Source organism: Oncorhynchus nerka, linkage group LG12 (genome assembly GCF_034236695.1).
Source record: "Oncorhynchus nerka isolate Pitt River linkage group LG12, Oner_Uvic_2.0, whole genome shotgun sequence".
Classification (NCBI taxonomy): Eukaryota; Metazoa; Chordata; class Actinopteri; order Salmoniformes; family Salmonidae; genus Oncorhynchus; species Oncorhynchus nerka.
Genome location: NC_088407.1, coordinates 79,394,978 through 79,422,670, shown reverse-complemented (window position 1 = coordinate 79,422,670; position 27,693 = coordinate 79,394,978). Strand labels below are relative to the sequence as shown.

The 27,693-nt window shown below is 43.1% G+C and overlaps 2 protein-coding genes across 2 annotated transcripts in view; one reads left to right on the top strand and one right to left on the bottom strand.

Moving 5' to 3' along the window:
* Positions 1–7,535: 7,535 nt before the first annotated feature.
* Positions 7,536–19,988, top strand: LOC115120543 (uncharacterized). The gene is made up of 13 exons (XM_029649501.2): positions 7,536–7,988; positions 8,718–8,837; positions 8,904–9,023; positions 11,248–11,370; positions 13,151–13,233; positions 13,451–13,576; positions 13,850–13,895; positions 14,005–14,138; positions 14,344–14,472; positions 14,804–14,918; positions 14,998–15,132; positions 17,085–17,210; positions 17,428–19,988. Exons 1-13 carry the CDS (start codon positions 7,769–7,771, stop codon positions 17,547–17,549), a joined length of 1,599 nt encoding a protein of 532 aa, XP_029505361.1. The 5' UTR covers positions 7,536–7,768; the 3' UTR covers positions 17,550–19,988.
* Positions 19,989–20,782: 794 nt separating this feature from the next.
* LOC115120546 (ensconsin-like) overlaps positions 20,783–27,693 on the bottom strand; it is a 29,198-nt gene continuing 22,287 nt past the window's right edge. Inside the window, exons 9-16 of the mRNA XM_065025838.1 lie at positions 26,707–26,840; positions 26,045–26,502; positions 25,701–25,854; positions 25,053–25,209; positions 24,808–24,912; positions 24,425–24,478; positions 23,888–24,093; positions 20,783–21,100 (exon numbers count right to left, since the gene is read on the bottom strand). Of these exons, the coding sequence (XP_064881910.1) occupies positions 20,974–21,100; positions 23,888–24,093; positions 24,425–24,478; positions 24,808–24,912; positions 25,053–25,209; positions 25,701–25,854; positions 26,045–26,502; positions 26,707–26,840 (1,395 nt within the window). The 3' untranslated portion in view covers positions 20,783–20,973. The remainder of the gene's footprint in view (positions 21,101–23,887; positions 24,094–24,424; positions 24,479–24,807; positions 24,913–25,052; positions 25,210–25,700; positions 25,855–26,044; positions 26,503–26,706; positions 26,841–27,693) is intronic.

The window sequence follows — 27,693 nt, the reverse complement described above, 5'->3', positions numbered from 1 at the left end:
GTTCCTGAGTGACCTAGTTACAGTTTTGTCTTAAATTGGCTTGAAAATCTATGGCAAGACTTGAAAATGTCTTGCCATAGAGAGACTTGTCCTGGTTCACCTTCCAACAGGACAACAACCCTAAGCACACAGCCAAGACAATGCAGGAGTGACTCCGGGACAAGTCTCTGAATGTCCTTGAGTGGCCAAGCCAGAGCTCGGACTTGAACCCGGTCGAACATCTCTGGAGAGACCTGAAAATAGCTGTGCAGCAACGTTCCCCATCCAACCTGACAGAGTTTGAGAGGATCTGCAGAGAAGAATGAAAGAAACTCAACAAATACAGGTGTGCCAAGCTTGTAGCATCACACCCAAGAAGACTGGAGGATGTAATCACTGCCAAAGGTGCGTCAAGAAAGTATTGAGTAAAGGGTCTGAATACTTATGTAAATGTGATATTTCAGTTGATTATTTTTTATAAATTAGCAAACATTTAAAAAAAACTGTTTTTGCTTTGTCATTATGGGGTATCGCGTGTAGATTCATGAGGGGAAATAAACGATTTAATACATTTTAGAATAAGGCTGTAAAGTAACAAAATGTGCAAAAAGTCAAGGGTCGGAATACTTTTCTGAGGGCACTGTATACAGACATCATTTAAAACATATTAGTGAAAAAAGCAATACGTTTAAGCTTTACAGGATAGTTTCCTTAAACATACTTGTTATCTTCTGTTCAAAGAGGAATTTAGCGTTAAACTCTTTTACTGTTAGTGTACTCTTAACCATAGATCCATGGGTCTAGGTATCAGGCTCGAAGACGCTATTGGACTGTCCTCTCCTGGGGCTGGGGGTCAGTGGTTTGCTGTCTGCAGCCTTGGCTTTCCTCTTGGTAGATGATGATTCTGGGACATCAGGGTCAGAGGATGTGGCTGGTGGTGGGGATGATGGAGCTTTGAACTTCTTCACTAACTTCTTTGTTTTCTTCTTCACTCTTTTAGATACACAGAAAACAGCCAAAAATGGTGAAAGTGATTGAACAATTACTAAAACCATTTACGCTATGTGTTTAATCTTAATTATCTAGAATAACATATAAGCTATTATGTATCTACTGTAACATACTAAGCTATAACGTATCTAGTGAGTACATTTTCCTCCCATTTTCTCACTATGTGGTTAGAAGATGTGTGCACAATACATTTAAACAACAGGATATCAGTAGGACTGCTGTGACCTATGAGGACTGTTTGTATGAGGAAGAGGACTGTTGCTATGAGGAAGAGGACTGTTGCTATGAGGAAGAGGACTGTGGCTGTGAGGGAGAGGTCTGTGGGGGAGAGGGCTGTGGCTGTGAGGGAGAGGTCTGTGAGGGAGAGGTCTGTGAGGGAGAGGTCTGTGGGGGAGAGGACTGTTGCTATGAGGAAGAGGACTGTTGCTATGAGGAAGAGGACTGTGGGGGAGAGGGCTGTGGCTGTGAGGGAGAGGTCTGTGAGGGAGAGGTCTGTGAGGGAGAGGTCTGTGGGGGAGAGGACTGTTGCTATGAGGAAGAGGACTGTTGCTATGAGGAAGAGGACTGTGGCTGTGAGGGAGAGGTCTGTGGGGGAGAGGGCTGTGGCTGTGAGGGAGAGGTCTGTGAGGGAGAGGTCTGTGAGGGAGAGGTCTGTGGGGGAGAGGACTGTTGCTATGAGGAAGAGGACTGTGAGGAAGAGGACTGTGGCTGTGAGGGAGAGGTCTGTGGGGGAGAGGGCTGTGGCTGTGAGGAAGAGGGCTGTGGCTGTGAGGAAGAGGGCTGTGGCTGTGAGGAAGAGGGCTGTGGCTGTGAGCAAGAGGGCTGTGGCTGTGAGGAAGAGGGCTGTGAGGAAGAGGGCTGTTGCTGTGAGGAAGAGGACTTACTTGGTGGCAGCAGGCTTCTCAGGGTCTGTGTCCAGCTCAGAAATTAACTTGAGTTCTCCAGAGACAACGGTAGCAGACACCTGTGAGTGCAGGGACAGGAAATAAGAAGAGAGGGGACAAGGAAATGATTAGTCCAGTAATTCATGTAAGCTTTGTTACCTGATGGAGAGGAACGAGACAACACACAGAAGTGAGGACTGTATTGGGGGAGGGGATGTCTGGGTAAAAAATAATCACCTTGCTACATCACAACCAGGAGACCAGCTACATCACACAACGATCGCTGAAACAGAACCCACTGTCTCCTTACCTTGGTAGGCGTCAACCTCATCCTGATTGGTCAGTCCGTTCAGACAGGGCAGACTGGGCCTCTAGGGCACGAGACAGCTCCTCGTTGTAATCCCCTGTGAGATAAAAAGTGTCTGCTGAGTGCACATACTTTTTTAATGTAGAACAGATAACACTCTACTTACGTTCTTCCACGACATAGGTAGCTGGGAGGTATCCATGATGTCCAAACCACCTGATGTCTTTGTAGAGCACACGGATGGCGTCACCACACGGTACAGTTAACTCATCTGACCGGTGGGCACTGTAGTCATACAAAGAGAGAACCTGACAGAGAGAGAACAATTTAAAAGGATTTAAGAATTATTGACCATGGTGGTAAAATAACTGATTATGTTAAATTTGTCATGTTTCATTTTTGGGCACAGTATGTTCTTGTAATAAAAACATCAATTTACTGTTTGATGAACTGGTACCAAAGAATCTGCTTCTACTCTATTGGCTGTAGACAGATGATCAGATAACTTCTGAAGGAAGAAAGGGAGCGTTTTATAGACTTCAATTACATATTAATCTTCATGCATTACTGTCTCTTTCAAATAGATGAATACATATTCAGTCCACAAGACTACAATGAAGTTACCCAATAAAATACACATGAAAGGAATCGAAGAGAAAAGCATGAATGGCTGCCAAATATAACATTATAATAATGCCTTACGGTCTGTAGCCTGCGAGATGGAGCTCTTCCTAGACGCTCGCCCACTGGGGTGAAACTAGCTGCAAACAAGAGAAGAAAAAGTGAAAAAAGTCATGCCATACTAATATATTTAATCTAAGATAAAACTCAAAGCATACATAAATGAACACCTACGCCTACAGATACAGGTGAAGACAAGGAGAGGCCCATCTTGGTCTTTATGTACAGTGTACATGCTGCTCTGTAAGGCTCTGTAAGGTCCTTAACAGGTCTAGTGAGTCTGGAAATGTTCAGTTTTGTTCATTCTTCCCCTTGTTGTTGGAATGTCTGGCCAAAGCTCTCATTCTGCAAGAATGGGTCTTAAGCTCATTTGGTTAAACTGACCCCAATTGTTACAAATTATTGACGACAGAATAGTTCACAGAGCTGCTTAGATTCAATAGACCTGTAAGCAGTACAATTCAATAGACCTGTAGCAGTACAATTCAATAGACCTGTAGCAGTACAATGTGTCTCTTCCGCTTCATCTGCATTGACATGGAAACACTTGACAGTTGAAAACAATATTGTGGAAGCTCCTCTTTCGGCTGGCTTCCACCTGTTCAGTACTTTCAGATCAAGGATCAGTGCAATGGAGGTGAGGAGTGGACAGATCTTTTTAGAGAAAGGGCCTGTCTGGAGCCACTCACGGTTCTGGCGGTTCTGGGAGGTGAGGGTTGACTGGGGGATGAACTGAGCTCCAAGGGAACCAACCAGCTGCAGTTTGGAATGTGGTGGCAGGAGGGACGGAGAAGGCAGGATCGAGTTCAGGTCCATCTGAGAAAATAAAAATAAGAATAATTTATTGTCCATTTCCTTGTAATATATTTCATAAAACGTCAAAATGCACCACTGAACAAATTCTGTTTGATGTAAATGCATGAAGTGTGGTGTCAACATACACTATATGACCAAGAGTATGTGGACACCTGCTCTTCGAACATCTCATTCCAAAATCCCTAATGTACACGGCTTCTTGCTCAGTTGTGCACCAGAGCCTCCCACTTCTCTTTCTATTCTGGTTAGAGCCAGTATGCGCTGTTCTGTGAAAGGAGTAGTACACAGCGCTATACGAGATCTTCAGTTTCTTGGCAATTTCTCGCATGGAATAGCCTTCATTTCTCAGAACAAGAATAGACTGACGAGTTTCTGAAGAAAGTGCTTGGTTTCTGGCCATTTTGAGCCTGTTTTCGAACCCACAAATGCTGACGCTCCAGATACTCAACTAGTCTAAAGAAGGCCCGTTTTATTGCTTCTTTAATCAGGACACCATTTTTCAGCTGTGCTAACATCATTTCAAAAGGGTTTTCTAATGATCAATTGGCCTTTTAAAATGATAAACTTGGATTAGCTAACACAATGTGCCATTGGAACACAGGAGTGATGGTTGCTGATAATGGGCCTCTGTACACCTATGTAGATATTTCATTAAGAAATTATCCGTTTCCCCGGGTGGAGCAGTGGTCTAGGGCACTGCATCGCAGTGTTAGGTGTGCCACCAGAGACTCTGGGTTCGCACCCAGGCCCTGTCGCAGCCGGCCGTGACCGGGAGGTCCGTGGGGCGACGCACAATTTTTATTTTTTACATATATCATTTTTATGAATATTACTAATAACAACAGATTCAACACATTTTGGCCAAGGGATCTGTGGAATAAGTTTAGAGTGTGTGATACAATAAAATGTATTATTATTATTATTAATTTACAATGAATATGTTATTAACCCTGGGCTACATGGGCCTGGGATGCTCACAGGGATATTGGTATCCACAGTACCAATTATTATAAATGGATTGTAAATTAAGCTTTAAAATTGTAGTTTTCTCTCTGCCTCATGGAAAAAGTTGTAGAATGTTATTAGCGTTAAAGCTGCAACAACAACAAAAATCTGTCTGCCCCACATGACAAAATGTGTAGAATTACAGGAAATTAGCTTGAAAACCGCTACATTTTCCTTCCCAGGGCCTGAGACTTGTATCCATGCACTGCCAAAGTCATAGTACAACTCCTTGTATGCTATTTTTTATCTCACTCGAGTTGTGTTCTGATTATGAGGAGGTCCCTGATGAATTTGCTATCACAAAAGTTTTCCCCGTCCACAAAAAGATTGAGAATACCTGACTTACTGCTTCCTTACAGGTTCATGCAAACCTCACTGGAGTTCTGAAAATTCATCCTGCAAGACTTCTACACACCTCGTCTCCCTCTCAGAATCCAATGACGACCTCAGCTTGTTCTTCTTCTTCTTCTTTGCACCTTCATTGTTTAATGTTACTGCTTCCTGAGGGGCAGCGTTGGTCTTGTCCATTGTTGACTTCTTGTGTAGTCTTCTTCACGGTGGCCCTCTCCACTTCCTGTGCCATCTGCTACCGTTACTCATGGAGTCACTCATCCTTGAGTTCCAACGCAGCCCCACTCTGGGCCCCAGACACCTCCTCCTCTCCACTTCCTGGGCCATCTGCTACCGTTACTCATGGAGTCACTCATCCTTGAGTTCCAACGCAGCCCCACTCTGGGCCCCAGACACCTCCTCCTCTCCACTTCCTGTGCCATCTGCTACCGTTACTCATGGAGTCACTCATCCTTGATTTCCAACGCAGCCCCACTCTGGGCCCCAGACACCTCCTCCTCTCCACTTCCTGTGCCATCTGCTACCGTTACTCATGGAGTCACTCATCCTTGAGTTCCAACGCAGCCCCACTCTGGGCCCCAGACACCTCCTCCTCTCCACTTCCTGTGCCATCTGCTACCGTTACTCATGCAGTCACTCATCCTTGAGTTCCAACGCAGCCCCACTCTGGGCCCCAGACACCTCCTCCTCTCCACTTCCTGTGCCATCTGCTACCGTTACTCATGGAGTAACTCATCCTTGAGTTCCAACGCAGCCCCACTCTGGGCCCCAGACACCTCCTCCTCTCCACTTCCTGTGCCATCTGCTACCGTTACTCATGGAGTCACTCATCCTTGAGTTCCAACGCAGCCCCACTCTGGGCCCCAGATACCTCCTCCTCTCCTCTTCCCTTTGTTATTCTTTCTCCTATGTATATTCCCAGGACCTTCTGACTCCAAGGAGGCCTTGGATTTGGCTGTTTTGGCATTTCCTGCAGTATTGTCAGTCTGGTCGATCTAAATGTTAGAAGTATCCTCCTGCTGCACTGAGGCTGGAGGCAGCTCCCTCCACTCTTCCTCTTTCCTTTGGTTGGTTGCTCCTTCTCCTAGTCCTGGTTCCCGTTGTTGTTGTTGACCTTCTCTGCTACCTCCATCTCCCTGAGCTTGTTCTTGGTGAAACAAGGGTTGCCCTGGTCAGGGTCATAAGTGTTCTGGAGGATAGTCTCATTGTCCTCTGTGTCTTTCACAAGGTCAAGGTTATGTTTCAAAGTCTGGAGCTGAAAGATAGGAGTGGGGATGCAAAGGTGAGAACAGGATTTATGTGCATGGACGTTAATTCACAGGGACCATGCACAACAAATATTGTAGGCTACAACATTATCAAACTTAAAGTGATTTCAGCCCCCAAGCCTTCTTGATCTGACCTGTTCCAACTTGCCACAATACTCTCCTGCTCTGGCTGAGCTGGACTCTTCTTCTCTGAATGTAGCCAGGTCAGTGTATATCTTAAAAACCTCATCAAGGCTTCACTCTCTCCGGCTTCGGAAGTGACACTCATTCTGCTTGCAAAGGGCCCAGGGGGGTTTTTCCTCCTGAAACATGCAAGGCAGCGGATTAATCAGATACATTCATGTGGTAGTTACTGTAATACATTAGCTAACAGGGTACAATGTTATGGGTCTGATTGCAAGCAACGGTAGTTTTCTAACTTTGTATTTGACCAGCCTGCAACCTGCCTATCCAGTCCATCTTGACCACATAGGGTAGGCCTACTCAACTGATGAAAGACAAACATAGATAGCTAGCTAGTTATCATCTTTGCAAAAAGCTGTAGATAGCTGGCTAGCTGACCGTTACAGTATAGTTCAAGTTAGTTAGCTGATAACGTTAGCTAATCAGCTAAATGAATCTGGCTAGCTACAAGGGTCACCACAATGATGCCAAGCTTAACAGTGTCTTGCAATAATGTTTATTTAAGTGAATGGACATGCAAACTAACATCGACAACCTGTAAAACATACCATTGACCACCATACGTGAGTAAATGACAGTGATTGTGACCCCCGACACCGTTGCGAAAAAAATCTTGTGGATGACGTTTCATCTATGGTCTTTGATTTCACCATTTAAAAAAAAATGTGTACAATGTCACTTTTTTCAGATATAATTTTTCCCTGGAGATTACATTTGAAAATGTATCCAAGCCATTGCACATATGTTTTTAGTTTTGTTGTGCAATAAACAAAAACACATATAGACAAAAACAATAGACAATTTAACATTTACATACATACATTTCAACTTAAATTACACGTTTTCATCAGCCATGTTTACCCATTTCTGAATATACTCTGCATAACTCTACCTTTGAATAGCAATGAATTAATAGCAAGACGTATATGCATGTATCTTGTATGTATTCATAATGTGGTGTTTTAAGGAATGTTTCGTTGTATATACATGCTCAGAATGAAACAAAGGAACGTGCAGTCCACTGGGCGAGAACAGTAATGTCACGTGGCGTCTTAAACTCTCCATTCACTTTACATGTAATGCCTTGGCACTGGTAGGCAGGTGCATGTCTTTCTTTGTTCCAGCAGAGACACGCAAATACATGGCTTGTTAAGAAACTACTACCTGAGCACTGCTACTGGAATTCAACGAATAAGTAACATATAGCCTGTATACATCGTATATTATACAATATATCTTTTTATACTATAGTGAATGAATGTTGATTTCACTTTGCTTTGGAGATGGACACCGGAATATGTGAAAAGTGTGCACAACTGCTAAAGGACTTCGTTGCTTGTGTAAAGAGATTGCGGTCTGAACTTGTACAGAAGATAACGGAGTGTATAAAGAACCTGACAAGATGTAGCTGTCTGCGGAGGAAGAGAGCAACTGTTGCATCCTATATCTCAGAGCAGCACGAGAGACAGGCTGCTCAGACACTACTGAACCACCTGGACACAGGTATTGGTATTCTAAATGGATGTGTAGTCGTGCACACCAGTCGAATCAAAGTTTTAACTACACTGCTCAACCCAGTATTGTCTACAGGCATTAAATACATAGGAGCATCTGGAAATCATTGGTCAGCATCACAGGAGGTTGGTGGCACTATAATTAGGGAGGATGGCTCGTGGTAATGGCTGGAGCAGAATAGGTGGAATGGTATAAAATATATCAGACACGTGATTTCCATGTGTTTGATGCCATTCCATTTGCTCCGTTCCAGACATTATTATGAGCCGTCCTCCCCTTAGCAGCCTCCACCAGTCAGCATTAATTTATTACAGGTCAGTTGACACACCTCAGTCAGTGTACTGTGTTTAAGTGTCATTTTAAGTAGCATATTGTGTCATGTTAATATTTGAGACAGATTGTTATGAGAAAGATTTCTATCCCATTGTAATAGTATACTGTTTTGTAGTGGCTGTGCAGTACAGGTCTCCCATCAGTTTATCTATTCTATTGTAGTGATATGCTTTGTGACAGAAGTGACCAGTATTATGAAAATGTCTGACCAAATGTTTTCCATGAGGGCAGGAAGATAAGAATAGATTCCCCCTGTTACATGGAGGCATACAATAGGTCTCTAGGCAGAAAGCGATCCTGTACAGCCTATAACTCTCTATAGGTAGTTGAAAATACAGGAACATGATTGGTGACATGATTTCCTCTCCTCCTGTCTTGTTGCAGTGGATTATCCTCTACCCGTTGCTCTCCTGGAGCCATACACAGCCCTACTGCTCTCTAATGACATGGAGGTTCAGAGGATCACCACTCTGTCTCTGGTTCATCTGCTAGTGAAGAACAAAGGTATGTACACACAGACACATACACACGCACTGTCTCAAGGTTAAACACTGTACTACTGTCTTCTAGTGAGTAAGGAGCAGGTGATTGAGACAGGGATGCTGATGCCCCTGCTAGAGATGCTCCAGTCTGGGGACCCCACTGTCCAGTGTAACTCCTGCCAATGTATTGCCTCACTGGCCTCCTCAGGTTGGTGGACTAGTGTTTACGTTTGATTTGATCTATATTGATCCCCAGAGGAAAATTAGATGTCACTGGCTGAGACATTACAACACCAATACACACGACGACATACACACTTTATTGATCCCCAGCCAGTGACTAGATATCGCTGGCTGAGACATAACAACACCAATACACACGACGACATACACACTTTATTGATCCCCAGCCAGTGACTAGATATCACTGGCTGAGACATTACAACACCTACACACGACGACATACACACTTTATTGATCCCCAGCCAGTGACTAGATATCGCTGGCTGAGACATAACAACACCAATACACACGACGACATACACACTTTATTGATCCCCAGCCAGTGACTAGATATCGCTGGCTGAGACATAACAACACCTACACACGATGACATACACACTTTATTGATCCCCAGCCAGTGACTAGATATCGCTGGCTGAGACATTACAACACCAATACACACGACGACATACACACTTTATTGATCCCCAGCCAGTGACTAGATATTGCTGGCTGAGACATAACAACACCAATACACACGACGACATACACACTTTATTGATCCCCAGCCAGTGACTAGATATCGCTGGCTGAGACATAACAACACCAATACACACGACGACATACACACTTTATTGATCCCCAGCCAGTGACTAGATATCGCTGGCTGAGACATAACAACACCAATACACACGACGACATACACACTTTATTGATCCCCAGCCAGTGACTAGATATCGCTGGCTGAGACATAACATACACACGACGACATACACACTTTATTGATCCCCAGCCAGTGACTAGATATCGCTGGCTGAGACATAACAACACCAATACACACGACGACATACACACTTTATTGATCCCCAGCCAGTGACTAGATATCACTGGCTGAGACATAACAACACCAATACACACGACGACATACACACTTTATTGATCCCCAGCCAGTGACTAGATATCGCTGGCTGAGACATTACAACACCAATACACACGACGACATACACACTTTATTGATCCCCAGCCAGTGACTAGATATCGCTGGCTGAGACATAACAACACCAATACACACGACGACATACACACTTTATTGATCCCCAGCCAGTGACTAGATATCACTGGCTGAGACATAACAACACCAATACACACGACGACATACACACTTTATTGATCCCCAGCCAGTGACTAGATATCACTGGCTGAGACATAACAACACCTACACACGACGACATACACACTTTATTGATCCCCAGCCAGTGACTAGATATCGCTGGCTGAGACATAACAACACCAATACACACGACGACATACACACTTTATTGATCCCCAGCCAGTGACTAGATATCGCTGGCTGAGACATAACAACACCAATACACACGACGACATACACACTTTATTGATCCCCAGCCAGTGACTAGATATCGCTGGCTGAGACATTACAACACCAATACACACGACGACATACACACTTTATTGATCCCCAGCCAGTGACTAGATATCGCTGGCTGAGACATTACAACACCAATACACACGACGACATACACACTTTATTGATCCCCAGCCAGTGACTAGATATCGCTGGCTGAGACATTACAACACCAATACACACGACGACATACACACTTTATTGATCCCCAGCCAGTGACTAGATATCACTGGTTGAGACATTACAACACCAATACACACGACGACATACACACTTTATTGATCCCCAGCCAGTGACTAGATATCGCTGGCTGAGACATTACAACACCAATACACACGACGACATACACACTTTATTGATCCCCAGCCAGTGACTAGATATCACTGGCTGAGACATTACAACACCTACACACGACGACATACACATTACAACATTAGTGCAACAAAGTGCTGGTGCTATTGTCAATGAATTTCTTGTTTTACAATCGATAGGATCAGGTTTCTCTTCATTTGCTTTCCCCACAAACTGATTTACTCTCAGATAAGAAGCTAAGCACAACATGTATGATATCCCTGCTGAAAGATGTACACGGCTTCATTCTTGCTGGTTAATGTAAGGTGAAAGGCATGACACATGTGGGACGTCGTGTTCCATGTATTCTAACCCAACATTCTATTCTAACTCAACCTTCCATTCTAACTCAACATGACTCTGTTGTCCAAACTAGACATGACATTTAATCTCTATTTTTTGTTGTTGTTGTTATTGCCTCACATTTATTTAGACTCAAACCGGGAAGCTATCGTGTCAGCTGAAGGGGTGATTCCACTACTGGTTTTAGCCAAGTCTTACGATCCCCAAGTCCAACAGAATGCAGTCTGGGCCCTTTTAAACCTCACACAGTCTGGTAGGTCTGCACAGAACTATGTCCACCAATACATAATGGTCTGTACACCCTGTACTATGCACACATCTCAGGTTGCTGCCACATTCTGGGTTGTTGCTGTATTCATATGACCACAGTGGGTGGAGTTCAAATGACACATTCGTTGGCTGTGATCTCATTGTTTGCTGACATTTCAAAACAAGTGACGCGTGTCACTTAACCATAGAGATCAATGGAGAATAGATGGATGGATTTATTCATGTGGTCCCAACTTAACCATAGAGATCAATGGAGAATAGATGGAAGGATTTATTCATGTGGTCCCAACTTAACCATAGAGATCAATGAAGAATAGATGGATGGATTTATTCATGTGGTCCCAACTTAACCATAGAGATCAATGAAGAATAGATGGATGGATTTATTCATGTGGTCCCAACTTAACCATAGAGATCAATGGAGAATAGATGGATGGATTTATTCATGTGGTCCCAACTTAACCATAGAGATCAATGGAGAATAGATGGATGGATTTATTCATGTGGTCCCAACTTAACCATAGAGATCAATGGAGAATAGATGGATGGATTTATTCATGTGGTCCCAACTTAACCATAGAGATCAATGGAGAATAGATGGATGGATTTATTCATGTGGTCCCAACTTAACCATAGAGATCAATGGAGAATAGATGGATGGATTTATTCATGTGGTCCCAACTTAACCATAGAGATCAATGGAGAATAGATGGATGGATTTATTCATGTGGTCCCAACTTAACCATAGAGATCAATGAAGAATAGATGGATGGATTTATTCATGTGGTCCCAACTTAACCATAGAGATCAATGAAGAATAGATGGATGGATTTATTCATGTGGTCCCAACTTAACCATAGAGATCAATGAAGAATAGATGGATGGATTTATTCATGTGGTCCCAACTTAACCATAGAGATCAATGGAGAATAGATGGATGGATTTATTCATGTGGTCCCAACTTAACCATAGAGATCAATGGAGAATAGATGGAAGGATTTATTCATGTGGTCCCAACTTAACCATAGAGATCAATGAAGAATAGATGGATGGATTTATTCATGTGGTCCCAACTTAACCATAGAGATCAATGGAGAATAGATGGATGGATTTATTCATGTGGTCCCAACTTAACTCATTCCTAGACATACTGTACGTCTCCATTTCTTTTCTTTTTTTTCTTCTTTTTTTGTTGTTGAATTTTTACCCCTTTTTCTCCCTAATTTCGTGGTATCCAATTGTTGTTGTAGTAGCTACTATCTTGTCTCATCGCTACAACTCCCGTACGGGCTCGGGAGAGACAAAGGTTGAAAGTCATGCGTCCTCCGATACACAACCCAACCAAGCCGCACTGCTTCTTAACACAGTGCACATCCAACCCGGAAGCCAGCCGCACCAATGTGCCGTAGGAAACACCGTGCACCTGGCCACCTTGGCTAGCGCACACTGCGCCCAGCCCGCCACAGGAGTCGCTGGTGCGCGATGAGACAAGGACACCCCTACCGACCAAGCCCTCCCTAACCCGGGCGACGCTAGGCCAATTGTGCGTCGCCCCACGGACCTCCCGGTCACGGCCGGTTACGACAGAGCCTGGGCGCGAACCCAGGGACTCTGATGGCACAGCTGGCGCTTCAGTACAGCGCCCTTAACCACTGCGCCACCCGAGAGGCCCCCGTCTCCATTTCTGACCATTATTTTGTCTGCCTTCTATTACCTTTCCATTAATCTGGCACTACATTAGCCTTCATTGCTGCTCTTTCTAGAGAGGACGATGGGAGTGTTATGTCAAGAAGGAGCCATTCCTGTACTGGCACTTCTGTTGCAGTCCTCCAACTATGAGGTCCAGGTAAAACATCCACTGTCTCCTGCCCTCAAGCCAAATATTGCTGTTTTTAAAACCACATCAAAGTAACTATGTGCTGCAGTTTTTTAGTGGTTATTTGTTTACAACAATAGTACGCTTATAGCATGATGACCAAGTCTGTGCTTATTTTGTCCCAGTGGTCTTCAGCCTGAACTTCTATTGTGCTCTGAACTGAACTGATATTCTGTCTGTATTTTAGTTCTACAGCTGCTCTGCCCTGAGCAATATAGCCACCGTCCCGGGCCATCATCCCAAAATGTTGGGCATTGGAGACCGTTTTCTGTTGAAGTCTCTGCTGACACTCATGTCCTCATCAGTGCAGAAGGTAATGGTTGGTCTTTTGGCAATCAGGCCCCGTATCCACTTACACAGAGTCAGATGAAGTCGTGAATACCATTTTTATGTCTCTGTGCCCAGTATGAAGGAAGTTAGAGGTAGTTTGGCCAGCCAATGCTAACTGGAGTAAACGCAATGCCTGGAAGTCTATGAATATCTACTAGTATGTCCAACAGATGTTACAGTTTCACACTGAAATGTATTCTGTCATGAAATGTTTTCTTACTCAACCTTGGGCCAAATGTTTGTATTTTATTTCTAGAATGCATCCCAAGCTTGCAGATGCCTCCAAATCCTTTCAGGGAATGGTAATTCTAACGTTTAACCACAGAACACACTCTGTTAATGTTTTAGGCACATATTCAAGATTGTACAGATCCTTGTGGATTGGATGCAGTGTTGTGCTTTGTTTTGTAGTTGTGACCCAGGAGCAGCTGATGTACCTGAACTGTGTGTTGCCTCTGAAGGCCCTTCTGTGCTCCGCTACTCCCCCTCTGACTGAGTCTGCTATAGCACTACTGTCTGAGCTAGCCACACACCAACCCAATAGAGTGAGATTTTTTAAATTAGATGTTGATGGGCGCAGCTATAGCTTCAAGGTTAGAGAGGTGGGCTAGTATCTGGAGGGTTGGTGGTTCGAATCTCAGGTTTGACATATCTGACAGGATTCTATCTATTATCTAATGATGGTGGTGATTACAATCGATGTTATTTGTACCGGTGTTAGCAATCCGTATTCACTGTGTTTCCCTCTAGGAGGGCCTGGTGAATGAGGGCCTGGTACAGATGATAGGGCAGCTGCTCCTCTGTCACAGATCCAGCTCCATCATCAACCACAGTGTTGTTACCATCACCAACCTCAGCAGCACCAGCGAGGGACAGCAGGTAATAATGGCTGCCATGTCGCTCACTTATTCACTCACTAGAATACGAGGCGCTGTTCCAATGTCCACACTACCATATTACGTAGAACGCATGCCCATAACATTGCTTCATTCTTACTGGTCTGCTAGTATGGACATTGGAATGTAGATGTGGTTTCCATCTATATGTTCAGTCACATGTTAACTTTTATCAAACCAAGAATGGTCCTTTAAGATGAATATAGAGACACTGACCTGGTGATGTCACATGAATGCAGTGATTATTGGAAGCCATTTTAAATGCATTTTCATTCATGTGGCCATGGGATGATCAAGCCTTGTGTTGTCTACAGGCTGTTATGGACAGTGAGTGTGTAACGGGACTTCTCAAGGCCCTTGTGTCCAGTGTGACCTCAGAGGAGACCGTTCTGTGTGTCACTTCCTGTTTACATCACCTGACAAGCTGGGGTGAGAATACAAGCAATTCATAAACCAGTTTAATTTATGTCACCTCACCTCTATTACAACTTTTCTCTTTCCTTTTCAGACTTACTTCAGTCTCATTTGGCCACAAAAATTACTCCTGAACATGTTTCAAGTCTGGTGAAGTTCTCTGCACAAATGGACAATCTAGAGCTGTCCTATAGGTCTGCTTCCATCATCAGCAAACTAAAGATGAACGGTAATATGCATGTATTCTGTTTGTTGTCTAGTCCCTTTATTTGATCTGTGACTAGCACCATGATTGATAGTGTAATACTTGCAATAATAAATATATTTTCTCTTAAATGCTATACTGTCTGTATCAGCAAGATTGTCCTATGTGTGCTCATACAGTTGAGCTTTGTGATGTACATAAATTCACTGAAAACCCAGACACGGTTATATTAACAGTATTGCACTTTTCATGATGCCTACTTTTGGCCAGCTAAAAGCCGAACCACCGATCAAGCAACATTATGGACTAAATGTTCAAATCCTGTTGCTGCAGGATTATTTTGCTTTTACAATATACAGTACCAGACAAAAGTTTAGACACACCTACTCATTCAAGGGTTTTTCTTTCTTTTTACTATTTCCTACATTGTAGAATAATAGTGATCATAGTCATCAAAACTATGAAATAACACATATGGAATCATGTAGTAACCAAAAAAGTGTTAAACAAATCAAAATATATTTGAAATTCTTCAAAGTAGCCACCCGTTGCCTTGATGACAGCTTTGTCTCTCTCACTCTGTGTCTCTCTCGCTCTGTCTTGCTTCTCTCAACCAGCTTCACCTGGAATGCTTTTCCAACAGTCTTGAAGGAGTTCCCACATATACTGAACACTTATTGGCTGCTTTTCCTTCACTCTGCGGTCTAACTCATCCCAAAACATTTCAATTGGGTTGAGGTCGGGTGATTGTGGAGGCCAGGTCATCTGATGCAGCACTCCATCACTCTCCTTCTTGGTCAAATAGCCCTTACAAAGCCTGGAGGTGTTTTTGGGTCATTGTCCTGTTGAAAAACAAATGATAGTCCCACTAAGTGCAAAGCGGATGGAATGGCGTATCGCTGAAGAAAGCTGTGGTAGCCATGCTGGTTAAGTGTGCCTTGAATTCTAAATAAATCACTGACAGTGTCACCAGCAAAGCACCCTCGCATGTCCTCCTCCATGCTTCACCGAGGGAACCACACATGCGGAGATCATCCGTTCACCTAGTCTGTGTCTCACAAAGACATGACGGTTGGAATCAAAAACCTCAAATTTGGACTTACCAGACCAAAGGACAAATTTCCACCAGTCTAATGTCCATTGCTCATGTTTCTTGGACCAAGCAAGTCTCTTCTTATTGGTGTCCTTTTAGTAGTTGTTTCTTTGCAGCAATTCGACCGTGAAGGCCTGATTCACACAGTCTCCCCTGAACAGTTGATGTTGAGATGTGTCTGTTACTTGAACTCTGTGAAGCATTTATTTGAACTTATCCTCTGCAGCAGAGGTAGCTCTGGGTCTTTCCTGTGGCGGTCCTCATGAGAGACCGTTTCATCATAGCGCTTGATGCTTTTTGCAACAGCACTTGAAGAATCTTTAGAAGTTCTTGAAAACTTCTGCATTGACTGACCTTCATGTCTTAAAGTAATGATGGACTGTGGTTTCTCTTTGCTTATTTGAGCTGTTCTTGCCATAATATGGACTTGGTCTTTTACTAAATATGGCTATCTTCTGTATACCCCCCTACCTTGTCACAACACAACTGTTTGGCTCAAACACAATAATAAATAAATACATTCCACAAATGAACGTTTAACAAGGTACACCTCTTAATTGAAATGCATTCCTCATGACTACCTCATGAAGCTGGTTGAGAGAATGCTTAGCGTGTGCACAGCTGCCATCAAGGCAAAGGGTGGCTACTTTGAAGAATCTCAAATATAAAATATATTTTGATTTAACACTTTTTGGGGGGGTTACTACATGATTCCATATGTATTATTTCATAGTTTTGTCTTCACTATTATTCTACAATGTAAAAATAAAGAAAAACCCTTGAATGAGTAGGCGTGTCTAAACTTTTGACTGGTGCTGTAGGTCAAATTAAGATCCTACATCTGTACATGCATTTTTTTTCTTGTTGCTCATATATAATACAGCACATGTCATCCAACTACTGACGCCACACTACGCTGCCATCTCTGAATATCTCCTGATGTACCTCAAGAACCAGGAAGTGCGATTCCAACAGCTGAGTATTGTTACTCTATGCAACCTGAAGAAAGGTTGGTCATGGTTTTGTAACAACACTTTAACCAGTCATGCTGTCTATGCCTAAAATACCACATTTCTGTGCTTGATGTCAATAACACTACTTTCTAGTTATCCTGAGAAACATAAACTGTAGTGCATTAACATAAGGGCAGGTACATGCAGTTATAGTCAATGGCTTGTTGTTGTGTTATACTATGTAATAATCTGCTATGTCATGTTATTGTTCAGACGGAGAGTTTTCAGTGCTGATGAGTGATAGTGTGCTGGAGAAGCAGCTAAAATGGGTGCATGCACAGACGGAGCAGACCAGGCAGTTACTGCAGGCGATTCAGATGCCTCCATCCTCCTGACCTGTCCACTGAAGCTCTCTCTGCTTCAGGACACGGACTGACACGTCTCTGCTTCAGGACACGGACTGACACCTCTCTGCTTCAGGACACGGACTGACACCTCTCTGCTTCAGGACACGGACCGACACCTCTCTGCTTCAGGACACGGACTGACACCTCTCTGCTTCAGGACACGGACTGACACCTCTCTTCTTCAGGACACGGACCTACACCTCTCTGCTTCAGGACACGGACTGACACCTCTCTGCTTCAGGACACGGACCGACTCCTCTCTGCTTCAGGACACGGACCGACACCTGTCTGCTTCAGGACACGGACTGACACCTCCCTGCTTTAGGACACGGACTGACACCTCTCTGCTTCAGGACACGGACTGACACCTCTCTGCTTCAGGACACGGACTGACACCTCTCTGCTTTAGGACACGGACCGACACCTCTCTGCTTCAGGACACGGACTGACACCTCTCTGCTTCAGGACACGGACCGACACCTCTCTGCTTTAGGACACGGACCGACACCTCTCTGCTTCAGCACACGGACTGACACCTCTCTGCTTCAGGACACGGACTGACACCTCTCTGCATCAGGACACGGACTGACACCTCTCTGCTTCAGGACACGGACCGACACCTCTCTGCTTCAGGACACGGACCGACACCTCTCTGCTTTAGGACACGGACTGACACCTCTGCTTCAGGACACGGACTGAGATGTGGGATATGCATATTACTGTTTGAACTGACTTGCCATTACCTTTGAACCTGACAATGATTACTGTGTCGTGATTATATTTTTAATGATGTTAAGGCGTTTTATTTTCTGAGTGATCACACTGTTGTGTTCTAAGCATTTACATCTATATTGCACTTGTGAACAGGGGGAAAAGAGGTCTATTATATTTTCATTTTTATACAGATTCAATGCTTTTACAGTTGACAAACCATTATTTAATGCTGCGTTCAGGTGCTAGTCGGAACTAGGAAACTTTACATTTCAGACTTCCTAACTGGTGGTAGTTATACACGTGCCGCTTTCAACCAGTTAGCAAGTCGAACATTTCAGAGTTTCCTAGCACGTGAACGCGCCATAAATACAGCAAGTATTCAGACCTATTGACCTTTTCCCATTTTGTCACGTTACAGCATTACGTTAAAATGGATTAAAAAATATATATTATCCTCATCAATCTACACACAATAGCCCATAATGACAAAGCAAAAACAGTTTTTTTAGACATTTTTTCGAATTATATAAAAGAAGAAAAAAGATCACATTTCCGTAAGTATTCAGATTCTTTACTCAGTACTTTGTTGAAGCACCTTTGGCAGCGATTACAGCCTCTAGTCTTCTTGGGTATGACGCTACAAGCTTGGCACACCTTTATTTGGGGAGTTTTTCCCATTCTTCTCTGCAGATCTTCTCAAGCTCTGTCAGGTTGAATGGGGAGGGTCGCTGCACAGCTATTTTCAGGTCTCCAGAGATGTTCGATCTGGTTTAAGTCCGGGCTCTGGCTGGGCCACTGAAAGACATTCATAGACTTGTCTCGAAGCCAATCCTGTATGTCTTGGCTGTGTGCTTAGGGTCATTGTCCTGTTGGAAGGTCAACCTTCTCCCCAGTCTGAGGTCCTAAGTGTTCTGGAGCAGGTTTTCATCAAGGATCTCGCTGTACTTTGCTCCGTTCATCTTTCCCTCGATCCTGACTAATATCCTAGTTCCTGCAGCTGAATAACATCCCCACAGCATGATGCTGCCACCACCATGCTTCACCGTAGGGTTGGTGCCAGGTTTCTTCCAGATGTGAGAGAATCTAGTTTCTCATGAGCTGAGAGTTTTTAAGTGCGTTTTGGCAATCTCAAAGCAGGCTGTCATGTGCCTTTAACTGAGTAGTGGCCACTCTACCATAAAGGCCTAGTTGGTGGAGTACTGCAAGGATGGTTGTCCTCCTGGAAGGTTCTCCCATTTTTAACAGAGGAACTCAGGCACTATGTTAGAGTCACCATCAGGTTCTTGGTCACCTTCCTGACCAAGGCCCTTTTCCCGATTGCTCAGTTTTGCTGGACGGCCAGCTCTAGGAAGAGGCTTGGTGGTTCAAAACTTCTCATAGCAAAGGGTCTGAATACTTATGTAAATAAGGTATGTTTAAAAAAAAAAAAGGAATACATGTAGAAAAATGTATACTAACCTATTTTCGCTTTGTCATTATGGGGTATTGTGTGTAGATTGATGAGAAAACATGTAGTTTAATCCATTTTATAATAAGGCTGTAACATAACAAAATGTGGAAAAGGTGAAGGGATCTGAATACTTTCTGAATGCACTGTACGTGGACAGGAGTGCAGTGTATGAAACAAGTGACAACCTACTCATACCAGATCACAGTTTTATCAGTGCATTGCTTTATTTGTTTTTACACTTTAAAAGACAGACTTACATTTTACACTTCAGACTCTTATTTGTTTTCTAAAATGATTGCACAATTTCCAAGTAAGGAACTGCCAAAATACTTTTGGAAGTGGTCCACCCTCAAGTGAGTATAGTTCTCTAAAATGACAAACCACACAAGTTCCATAGCAGCTTTGAAAAATATTAGATTATAGTCAGAAAGTGGCCTTTATTTGAACTCAAAACAAAAGCTTTTGCTCTGAAACTAGCACACCACTATTCTGTTAACTGGAAGGCAAAGTGCTCAAATAGCAGCATAGTTAGGAAAAGCTAAAGCACATGGCTAAAAACATCAGACATGATTGGGAGATATTCAGTGCCAATACAGTTAAAAATGTATAGACAGAATACATATTTTTATTAGTAAATTGTGTATCTTAACGCCCATCATATCAAACTACTCATTTAATCAGTTTAAATCTGCAGCTATGAGGCATGGACCCTCATTTACAGTCTAGATAAAACATTGTTCAGAGTTGTTGCAATGACAAACAAGCTCCCCTGTCTAGTGTTGTACATGGTGATGACAAATGCAGCTCGTGACATTTTGGATTAAAGAGAAGTGTGACCAAATGGTGGTAAGCTCCTTCGAGATCAGAAAGTCCTCCAGAGAAATGTGTGTTTCTCATCACATACGCTCTCTAAAAGTGCAGGGCAGGAAAAAGGCTGCAGTTATTCCTTTCTTTGTCAAAAAAAAGGACAAAACGCCACAGCTGTGGAAAGATTCGTGGATGTGCTGTCTCCCCTCTCTGATCTGTACGATACTCAGATAACTTCTAAGGAGTGTGTGATAGAAATGGGTTAATAACATCAAATCACTTGATTCACATATATATCTTAGACTTAGAGACACATACAAAGAAATGATTGAGAGACCTTAAATATGTAATCTGCTTCTGGGTTCGAATCAAACTTTGAATATTGAGAGCCCATAACCTCTTGGCGGTAGAAATCTTGGACTTTTGGGGGGAATCTAGTGTTCACGACTCTAGCGTAATATCTACATAGCATAGAGAGTATAGATGAGCTGACAGAGGATGTGATGAGCTCTCACCTGCCCTCTGATGGGACTGGATCTCCTCCATGCCGGTCAGAGTTAGCAGGGACCTGAATGAACAAATGAGTTAATACATTAATGTTCCATAAGAAAATGTACTTGGCAACATACAATAACATCACTTCAGATAACATTATATCACAGAACATACATCATAAGACATGATCAAACAGACAAATATACTTTGTAGGGGCGGCAGGTAGCCTAGTGCTTAGAGTGTTGGGCCAGTAACCGAAAGGTCGCTGGATCGAATCCCTGAGCTGACAAGGTAAAAATCTGTCGTCCTGCCCCTGAACAAGGCAGTTAACCCACTGTTCCTAGGCCGTTAACTGACTTGCCTAGTTAAATAACTAAGGTTACATTTTTAAAAATAAATATATATAGGGTTATATTATATACACTGCTCAAAAAAATAAAGGGAACACTAAAATAACACATCCTAGATCTGAATGAATGAAATATTCTTATTAAATACTTTTTTCTTTACATAGTTGCATGTGCTGACAACAAAATCACACAAAAATAATCAATGGAAATCAAATATATCAACCCATGGAGGTCTGGATTTGGAGTCACACTCAAAATTAAAGTGGAAAACCACACTACAGGCTGATCCAACGTTGATGTAATGTCCTTATAACAAGTCAAAATGAGGCTCAGTAGTGTGTGTGGCCTCCACGTGCCTTTATGACCTCCCTACAACGCCTGGGCATGCTCCTGATGAGGTGGCGGATGGTCTCCTGAGGGATCTCCTCCCAGACCTGGACTAAAGCATCCGCCAACTCCTGGACAGTCTGTGGTGCAACGTGGCGTTGGTGGATGAACCTGCTTTCATCTGTGAAGAGGACAGGGCGCCAGTGGCGAATTTGCCAATCTTGGTGTTCTCTGGCAAATGCCAAACATCCTGCACAGTGTTGGGCTGTAAGCAGAACCCCCACCTGTGGACGTCGGGCCCTCATACCACCCTCATGGAGTCTGTTTCTGACCGTTTGAGCAGACACATGGACATTTGTGGCCTGCTGGAGGTAATTTTGCAGGGCTCTGGCAGTGCTCCTCCTGCTACTCCTTGCACAAAGGCGGAGGTAGCGGTCCTGCTGCTGGGTTGTTGCCCTCCTACGGCCTCCTCCACGTCTTCTGATGTACTGGCCTGTCTCCTGGTAGCGCCTCCATGCTCTGGACACTACGCTGACAGACACAGCAAACCTTCTTGCCACAGCTCGCATTGATGTGTGGGTTGTAGACTCCGTCTCATGTTACCACTAGAGTGAAAGCACCGCCAGTATTCAAAAGTGACCAAAACATCAGCCAGGAAGCATAGGAACTGAGAAGTGGACTGTGGTCACCACCTGCAGAACCACTTCTTTATTGGGTGTGTCTTGATAATTGCCTAAACTTTCCACCTGTTGTCTATTCCATTTGCACAACAGCATGTGAAATGTATTGTCAATCAGTGTTTCTTCCTAATTTTTTTGAGCAGTGTATATATATACAGTTGAAGTCGGATGTTTACATACACCTTAGCCAAATACATTTAAACTCAGTTTTTCACAATTCCTGACATTTAATCCTAGTAAAAATTGAAATACATACCTTGAAATACATCCACAGGTACACCTCCAATTGACTCAAATTATGTCAATTAGCCTATCAGAAGCTTCTAAAGCCATGACATAATTTTCTGGAATTTTCCAATCTGTTTAAATGCACAGTCAACTTAGTGTATGTAAACTTCTGACCCACTGGAATTGTGATACAGTTAATTATAAGTGAAATAATCTGTCTGTAAACAATTGTTGGAAAAATGACTTGTGTCATGAACAAAGTAGATGTCCTAACCGACTTGCCAAAACTATAGTTAGTTAACAAGAAATTTGTGGAGTGGTTGAAAAACAAGTTTTAATGACTTCAACCTAAGTGTATGTAAACTTCCGACTTCAACTGTATATACACATAGAAATGTCCTTGTTTTTGAAAGAAAAGCCATTTTTTTTGTCCATTAAAATAAAAAAATGTAAATCACTGATGAATAATTTTGAGGCTGATTCCCTGAACTGTCAATGTTTCTAATTTGTTGTTTTATGATTTTGTTATACTCTTGTGAATTCTATGTTTTTTACTAGATTACTTGTAGTTTTTCATGTTGTCTGTCTGTAATTGTGTAATGACTTAGTGTTGCCTATCTTGGCCAGGACACTCTTGAAAAAGAGATTTCAAATCTCAATGAGCCCTTCCTGGTTAAATAAAGGTTAAATAAATAAATAAAACATCAAATTGATCAGAAATACAGTGTAAACATTGTTAATGTTGTAAATGACTATTGTAGCTGGAAACGGCTGATTTATAATTGAAGATCTGTGTACTACACCCTTCACAGAACAGAGCAAGCTGTCTCTAGCCATAATAGAAAGAGGAGTGGGAGGCCCCGGTGCACAGCTGAGCAAGAGGACTAGTACATTAGAGTGTCTAGTTTGAGAAACAGACGCCTCACAAGTCCTCAAGTGGCAGCTTCATTAAGTAGTACCTGTAAATCACCAGTCTCAACGTCAACAGTGAAGAGGCAGTTCAAGGATGCTGGCCTTCTAGGCAGAGTTCTGTCCAGTATCTGTGTTCTTTTGCCCATCTTAATCCTTTCTTTTTATTGGCCAGTCTGAGATATGGCTTTTTCTTTGCAAATCTGCCTAGCAGGCCAGCATCCCGGAGTCACCTCTTCACTGTTGACATTGAGACTGGTGTTTTGCAGGTTTGAAGTTATTTTAATGGACAAAAGAATGTGCTTTTCTTACAAAAACAATAACATTTCTAAGTGACCCCAAACTTTTGAATGGGAGTGTATATACCTGCTTTCTTTGAAGGCCACGACAGGAACCATGTTGTCTTCCACGCCACTCAGACCTAGATTGGATGGCTTGGTCCCCGTCCCGACCCCTAGGTTGATGACCTCTTCTAAAGTGCCGTTGCCGTTCTTCACAGGCTCAGTGTTCTTTTTTGTTTGGGCTTCCTCTGGAGAGGGGTTTCTGTTTGTCTTCCCATTCAGGACAGGCGTCTGCATGAAAACAATCATGTCCATTTTGTTTCAAGGCAAGTTCTGTTTTTATTTAAGTAAAATATGGTTAATAAGGATGGTATCGGGGGCAGGAAAGTACAAGTGCTTTTTGTTTAGTTTTACGCTAAAGCCTTTGAGATGGATTTCTGCATGAAAGCAATCACATCATGAAAGCAACTTTGGCAGTTTGGTCAAGGACAAGTTTTTTTCTTTTTAAACTGTGGTAATTAACCTCTTAAGCAAAAAGAAAGTCAACTTCGGTACTTGTGGCAGAAAACCTGAGTGCTTCAGGGCAATGTACTGTTCCTCTGAACTAGGCTGGTGGACTTACTTTTTTATCTTCAGTTGAGGTCTTCCTAGTCCTCCTCATGATCAACTCCAGTCGCTGAAAACAAAAAGAAGTCTGAAAAGTCTTAAAAGCTTTCATTTAGAATTTCATAACACCCTTGTCAAAACTAATTTTTAATAACACAACATTTCCCCTTTTTTTTTTGTGAAACACAACAACAATTACCCCTAACATCCCCCCACCCCATGTATTGAAGTTGAGCGTCAATAAATAAAGATCCTGGGTGCTCTCTTGTAGTAAATTTTACACTATCTGGATCCCCTAGAATATCCTATGAAGAATTTCAGAATGATAAGAATATGGCACATAACGACCCTGGTGTTTCTCATAACTGCGTAGAGTTCACATCTTCCCTCCATTGTCACCTTTTTCCTCTCCTGCCGTTGTTCCTCCTCCTTCTGGAAGTGCTTCTCTCTCTGCAGCCTCTGCTGCTCTGCCTTGTCCCTGGCCTGGGCCTCCTCCTCCTCTCTCTGGGACAGGACACAGAGAACCAAAGCCATTACGGAACCAGATGCTACATTATTAACATTGATATAAACTTTATATACCGTACATAAATGGGCGAAGTTGGGCTTCTAGTAAAATTGTATTAATAGATCAGATCCCTCACCTGTTTCTGGAGGAGAGCAGCTTCCTGTGTGGCCCGGATGGCTCTCTCCTCCTCTGCATGTCTCTGCTCCTCTTCCTCCCTCCTCTCCACTACCAGCCACTGGGCCTCAGCCTCGAGCCGTGCTCGCTCCTCTGCCCTCCTGCGCTCCAGCTCCTCTCTGCCTCTCCAGTGATGCCACATGACATGACATTACGTAACATGTACATAACAGCACAGCACATTACCATACAAATGAATCTATCCTCTGATCATGTGAAATGCTCCCTCAGACCAGGTTTTCCCAAACTCGGTCCCAGGGTCCCCCCTGGGTGCATGTTTTGGTTTTTGCCTTAGCACTACACAGCTGATTCAGATAATCAAAGCTGGCTGATGAGTTGGTTTGAAACAGCTGTGTAATGCTAGGACAAAAACCAAGACATGGGGGGGCACCTGGGGGGTGAGGGGGGGGGGGGGACCTGGGGGCCAGGACCGATTTTTGGAAACCCTGCTTTAGACTACTTCTGAAGGTCAGTTGTCATTTTTTTATTCACAACCAGATGTTTGTCTTTTAGGCAAAAAGATTACTCAGGTTGTTTTTCCTACTGGGAAGATGAATGTTGGGTCAGTAGAAGACAGATGGGAAGATGTAAGGTGGCCCTCTGTCCGTACCTCTCTATCTCCTCCCTGCGCAGGCATTCCTCCTGCTCTCTCTCTCTCTTCAGACGGGCCTCTCTTCTCTTCTCGGCCAGAAGACATGAGGCCTCCTCTGGATCCATGGTGCCAGCAGACGGCCTGGTGCAGGAGGGGGCTCCAGGAAGGGGGCCTGAGGAGGTTTACATGTCTTAAGAGTCACTCATAAGAGTCCAAATTCACATTGAACCACATGGGTAGAACTGGACTTCCTGCATTGACTGAACTCAAATGGAATTGACCACAACCCTATACTCTACATTACAATATCTGAAATGTATCTAGGGAATTCTAGAAATAAATGGTAGTTGATGGTGCAGTACCTTGCATTTTTAGATGCTCACTCTGACCTGTATCACCCCCAGTTCTAGGTGTGGGGAGTGTCTGAGGTTCTGCTGAGCCTACGAATGGTTGGACCTGGTCCCATGCTGCTGCTGAGATGCTGATTGGTTGTGAGTTCCCGGTGGAGAGGGTATGATTGGGGACTGGAGCCCAAGGAGAGATGGTCTGGCTGGGCCGTGAGTTCCCAGGGGAGAGGGTGTGATTGGAGACTGGAGCCCAAGGAGAGATGGTCTGGCTGGGCCGTGAGTTCCCAGAGGAGAGGGTGTGATTGGAGGCTGGAGCCCAAGGAGAGATGGTCTGGCTGGGCCGTGAGTTCCCAGGGGAGAGGGTTTGGTTGGAGACTGGAGGACCATCCTCCTCCGGAACAGGGTACAGTTCCAACCCAACCTGCTGTGATGGAGGCTGTCTGATCACAGGTTTGTGTCTGATCACAGGTTTACTGAAAAGAAGAAGAAGAGGAGAATACTTTTGTTGAGATAAATAAGCAAACAACATCCATTTACTGGAAAGGTTAGACGTATTCCACAAGACGTGTGGTTGGTTAAATTATACACAACAATTCTCAACAGAGTGCTCTCTCTGCATGATAAGTAGTTTGTGTGACACGACATCCAGACGTAGTAGCAGACAAACAATCACATACCGTTCTGGAGAGGGCACTGCATCTCTGCTCTGTATGTTTGTGGGTAACACTTTCACAGGAGCATTGGGTATGTGAGGCTGCTGTCTATTCCTCCTGAACGTCCTCTCACTCTCCTTCTGCTGTGCTGCTTTTAACTTCATAATAAATCAACAGACATGTTACAAGACCGTTTTACTGCAGTCTGTTAGCTTCATAATAAATCAACAGATCATTTTACTGCAGTCTGTTAGCTTCATAATAAATCAACAGATAATTTTACTGCAGTTTAACTTCATAACAAATCAACAGATCATTTTACTGCAGTCTGTTAACTTCATAACAAATCAACACATAATTTTACTGCAGTCTGTTAACTTTATAACTAATCAACAGATCATTTTACTGCAGTCTGTTAACTTCATAACAAATCAACACATCATTTTACTGCAGTCTGTTAACTTTATAACTAATCAACAGATCATTTTACTGCAGTCTGTTAACTTTATAACAAATCAACAGATCATTTTACTGCAGTTTGTTAACTTTGTAACAAATCAAAAGATCATTTTACTGCAGTTTATTAACTTTATAACAAATCAACAGATCATTTTACTGCAGTCTGTTAACTTCATAACAAATCAACAGATCATTTTACTGCAGTCTGTTAACTTCATAACAAATCAACAGATAATTTTACCGCAGTCTGTTAGCTTCATAACAAATCAACAGATCATTTTACCGCAGTCTGTTAACTTCATAACAAATCAACAGATAATTTTACTGCAGTCTGTTAACTTCATAACAAATCAACAGATAATTTTACTGCAGTCTGTTAACTTTATAACAAATCAACAGATCATTTTACTGCAGTTTGTTAACTTCATAACAAATCAACAGATCATTTTACTGCAGTCTGTTAACTTCATAACAAATCAACAGATCATTTTACTGCAGTCTGTTAACTTCATAACAAATCAACAGATCATTTTACTGCAGTCTGTTAACTTC

Excerpts from the sequence above, each read along its gene's own strand:
- LOC115120543 (XM_029649501.2), top strand. The coding sequence starts at position 7,769 with ATGGACACCGGAATATGTGAAAAGTGTGCACAACTGCTAAAGGACTTC. Across the intron at positions 13,577-13,849 it reads TGTCCTCATCAGTGCAGAAG|AATGCATCCCAAGCTTGCAG; the intron begins GTAATGGTTGGT and ends TTTTATTTCTAG. Across the intron at positions 14,473-14,803 it reads GCACCAGCGAGGGACAGCAG|GCTGTTATGGACAGTGAGTG; the intron begins GTAATAATGGCT and ends TGTTGTCTACAG.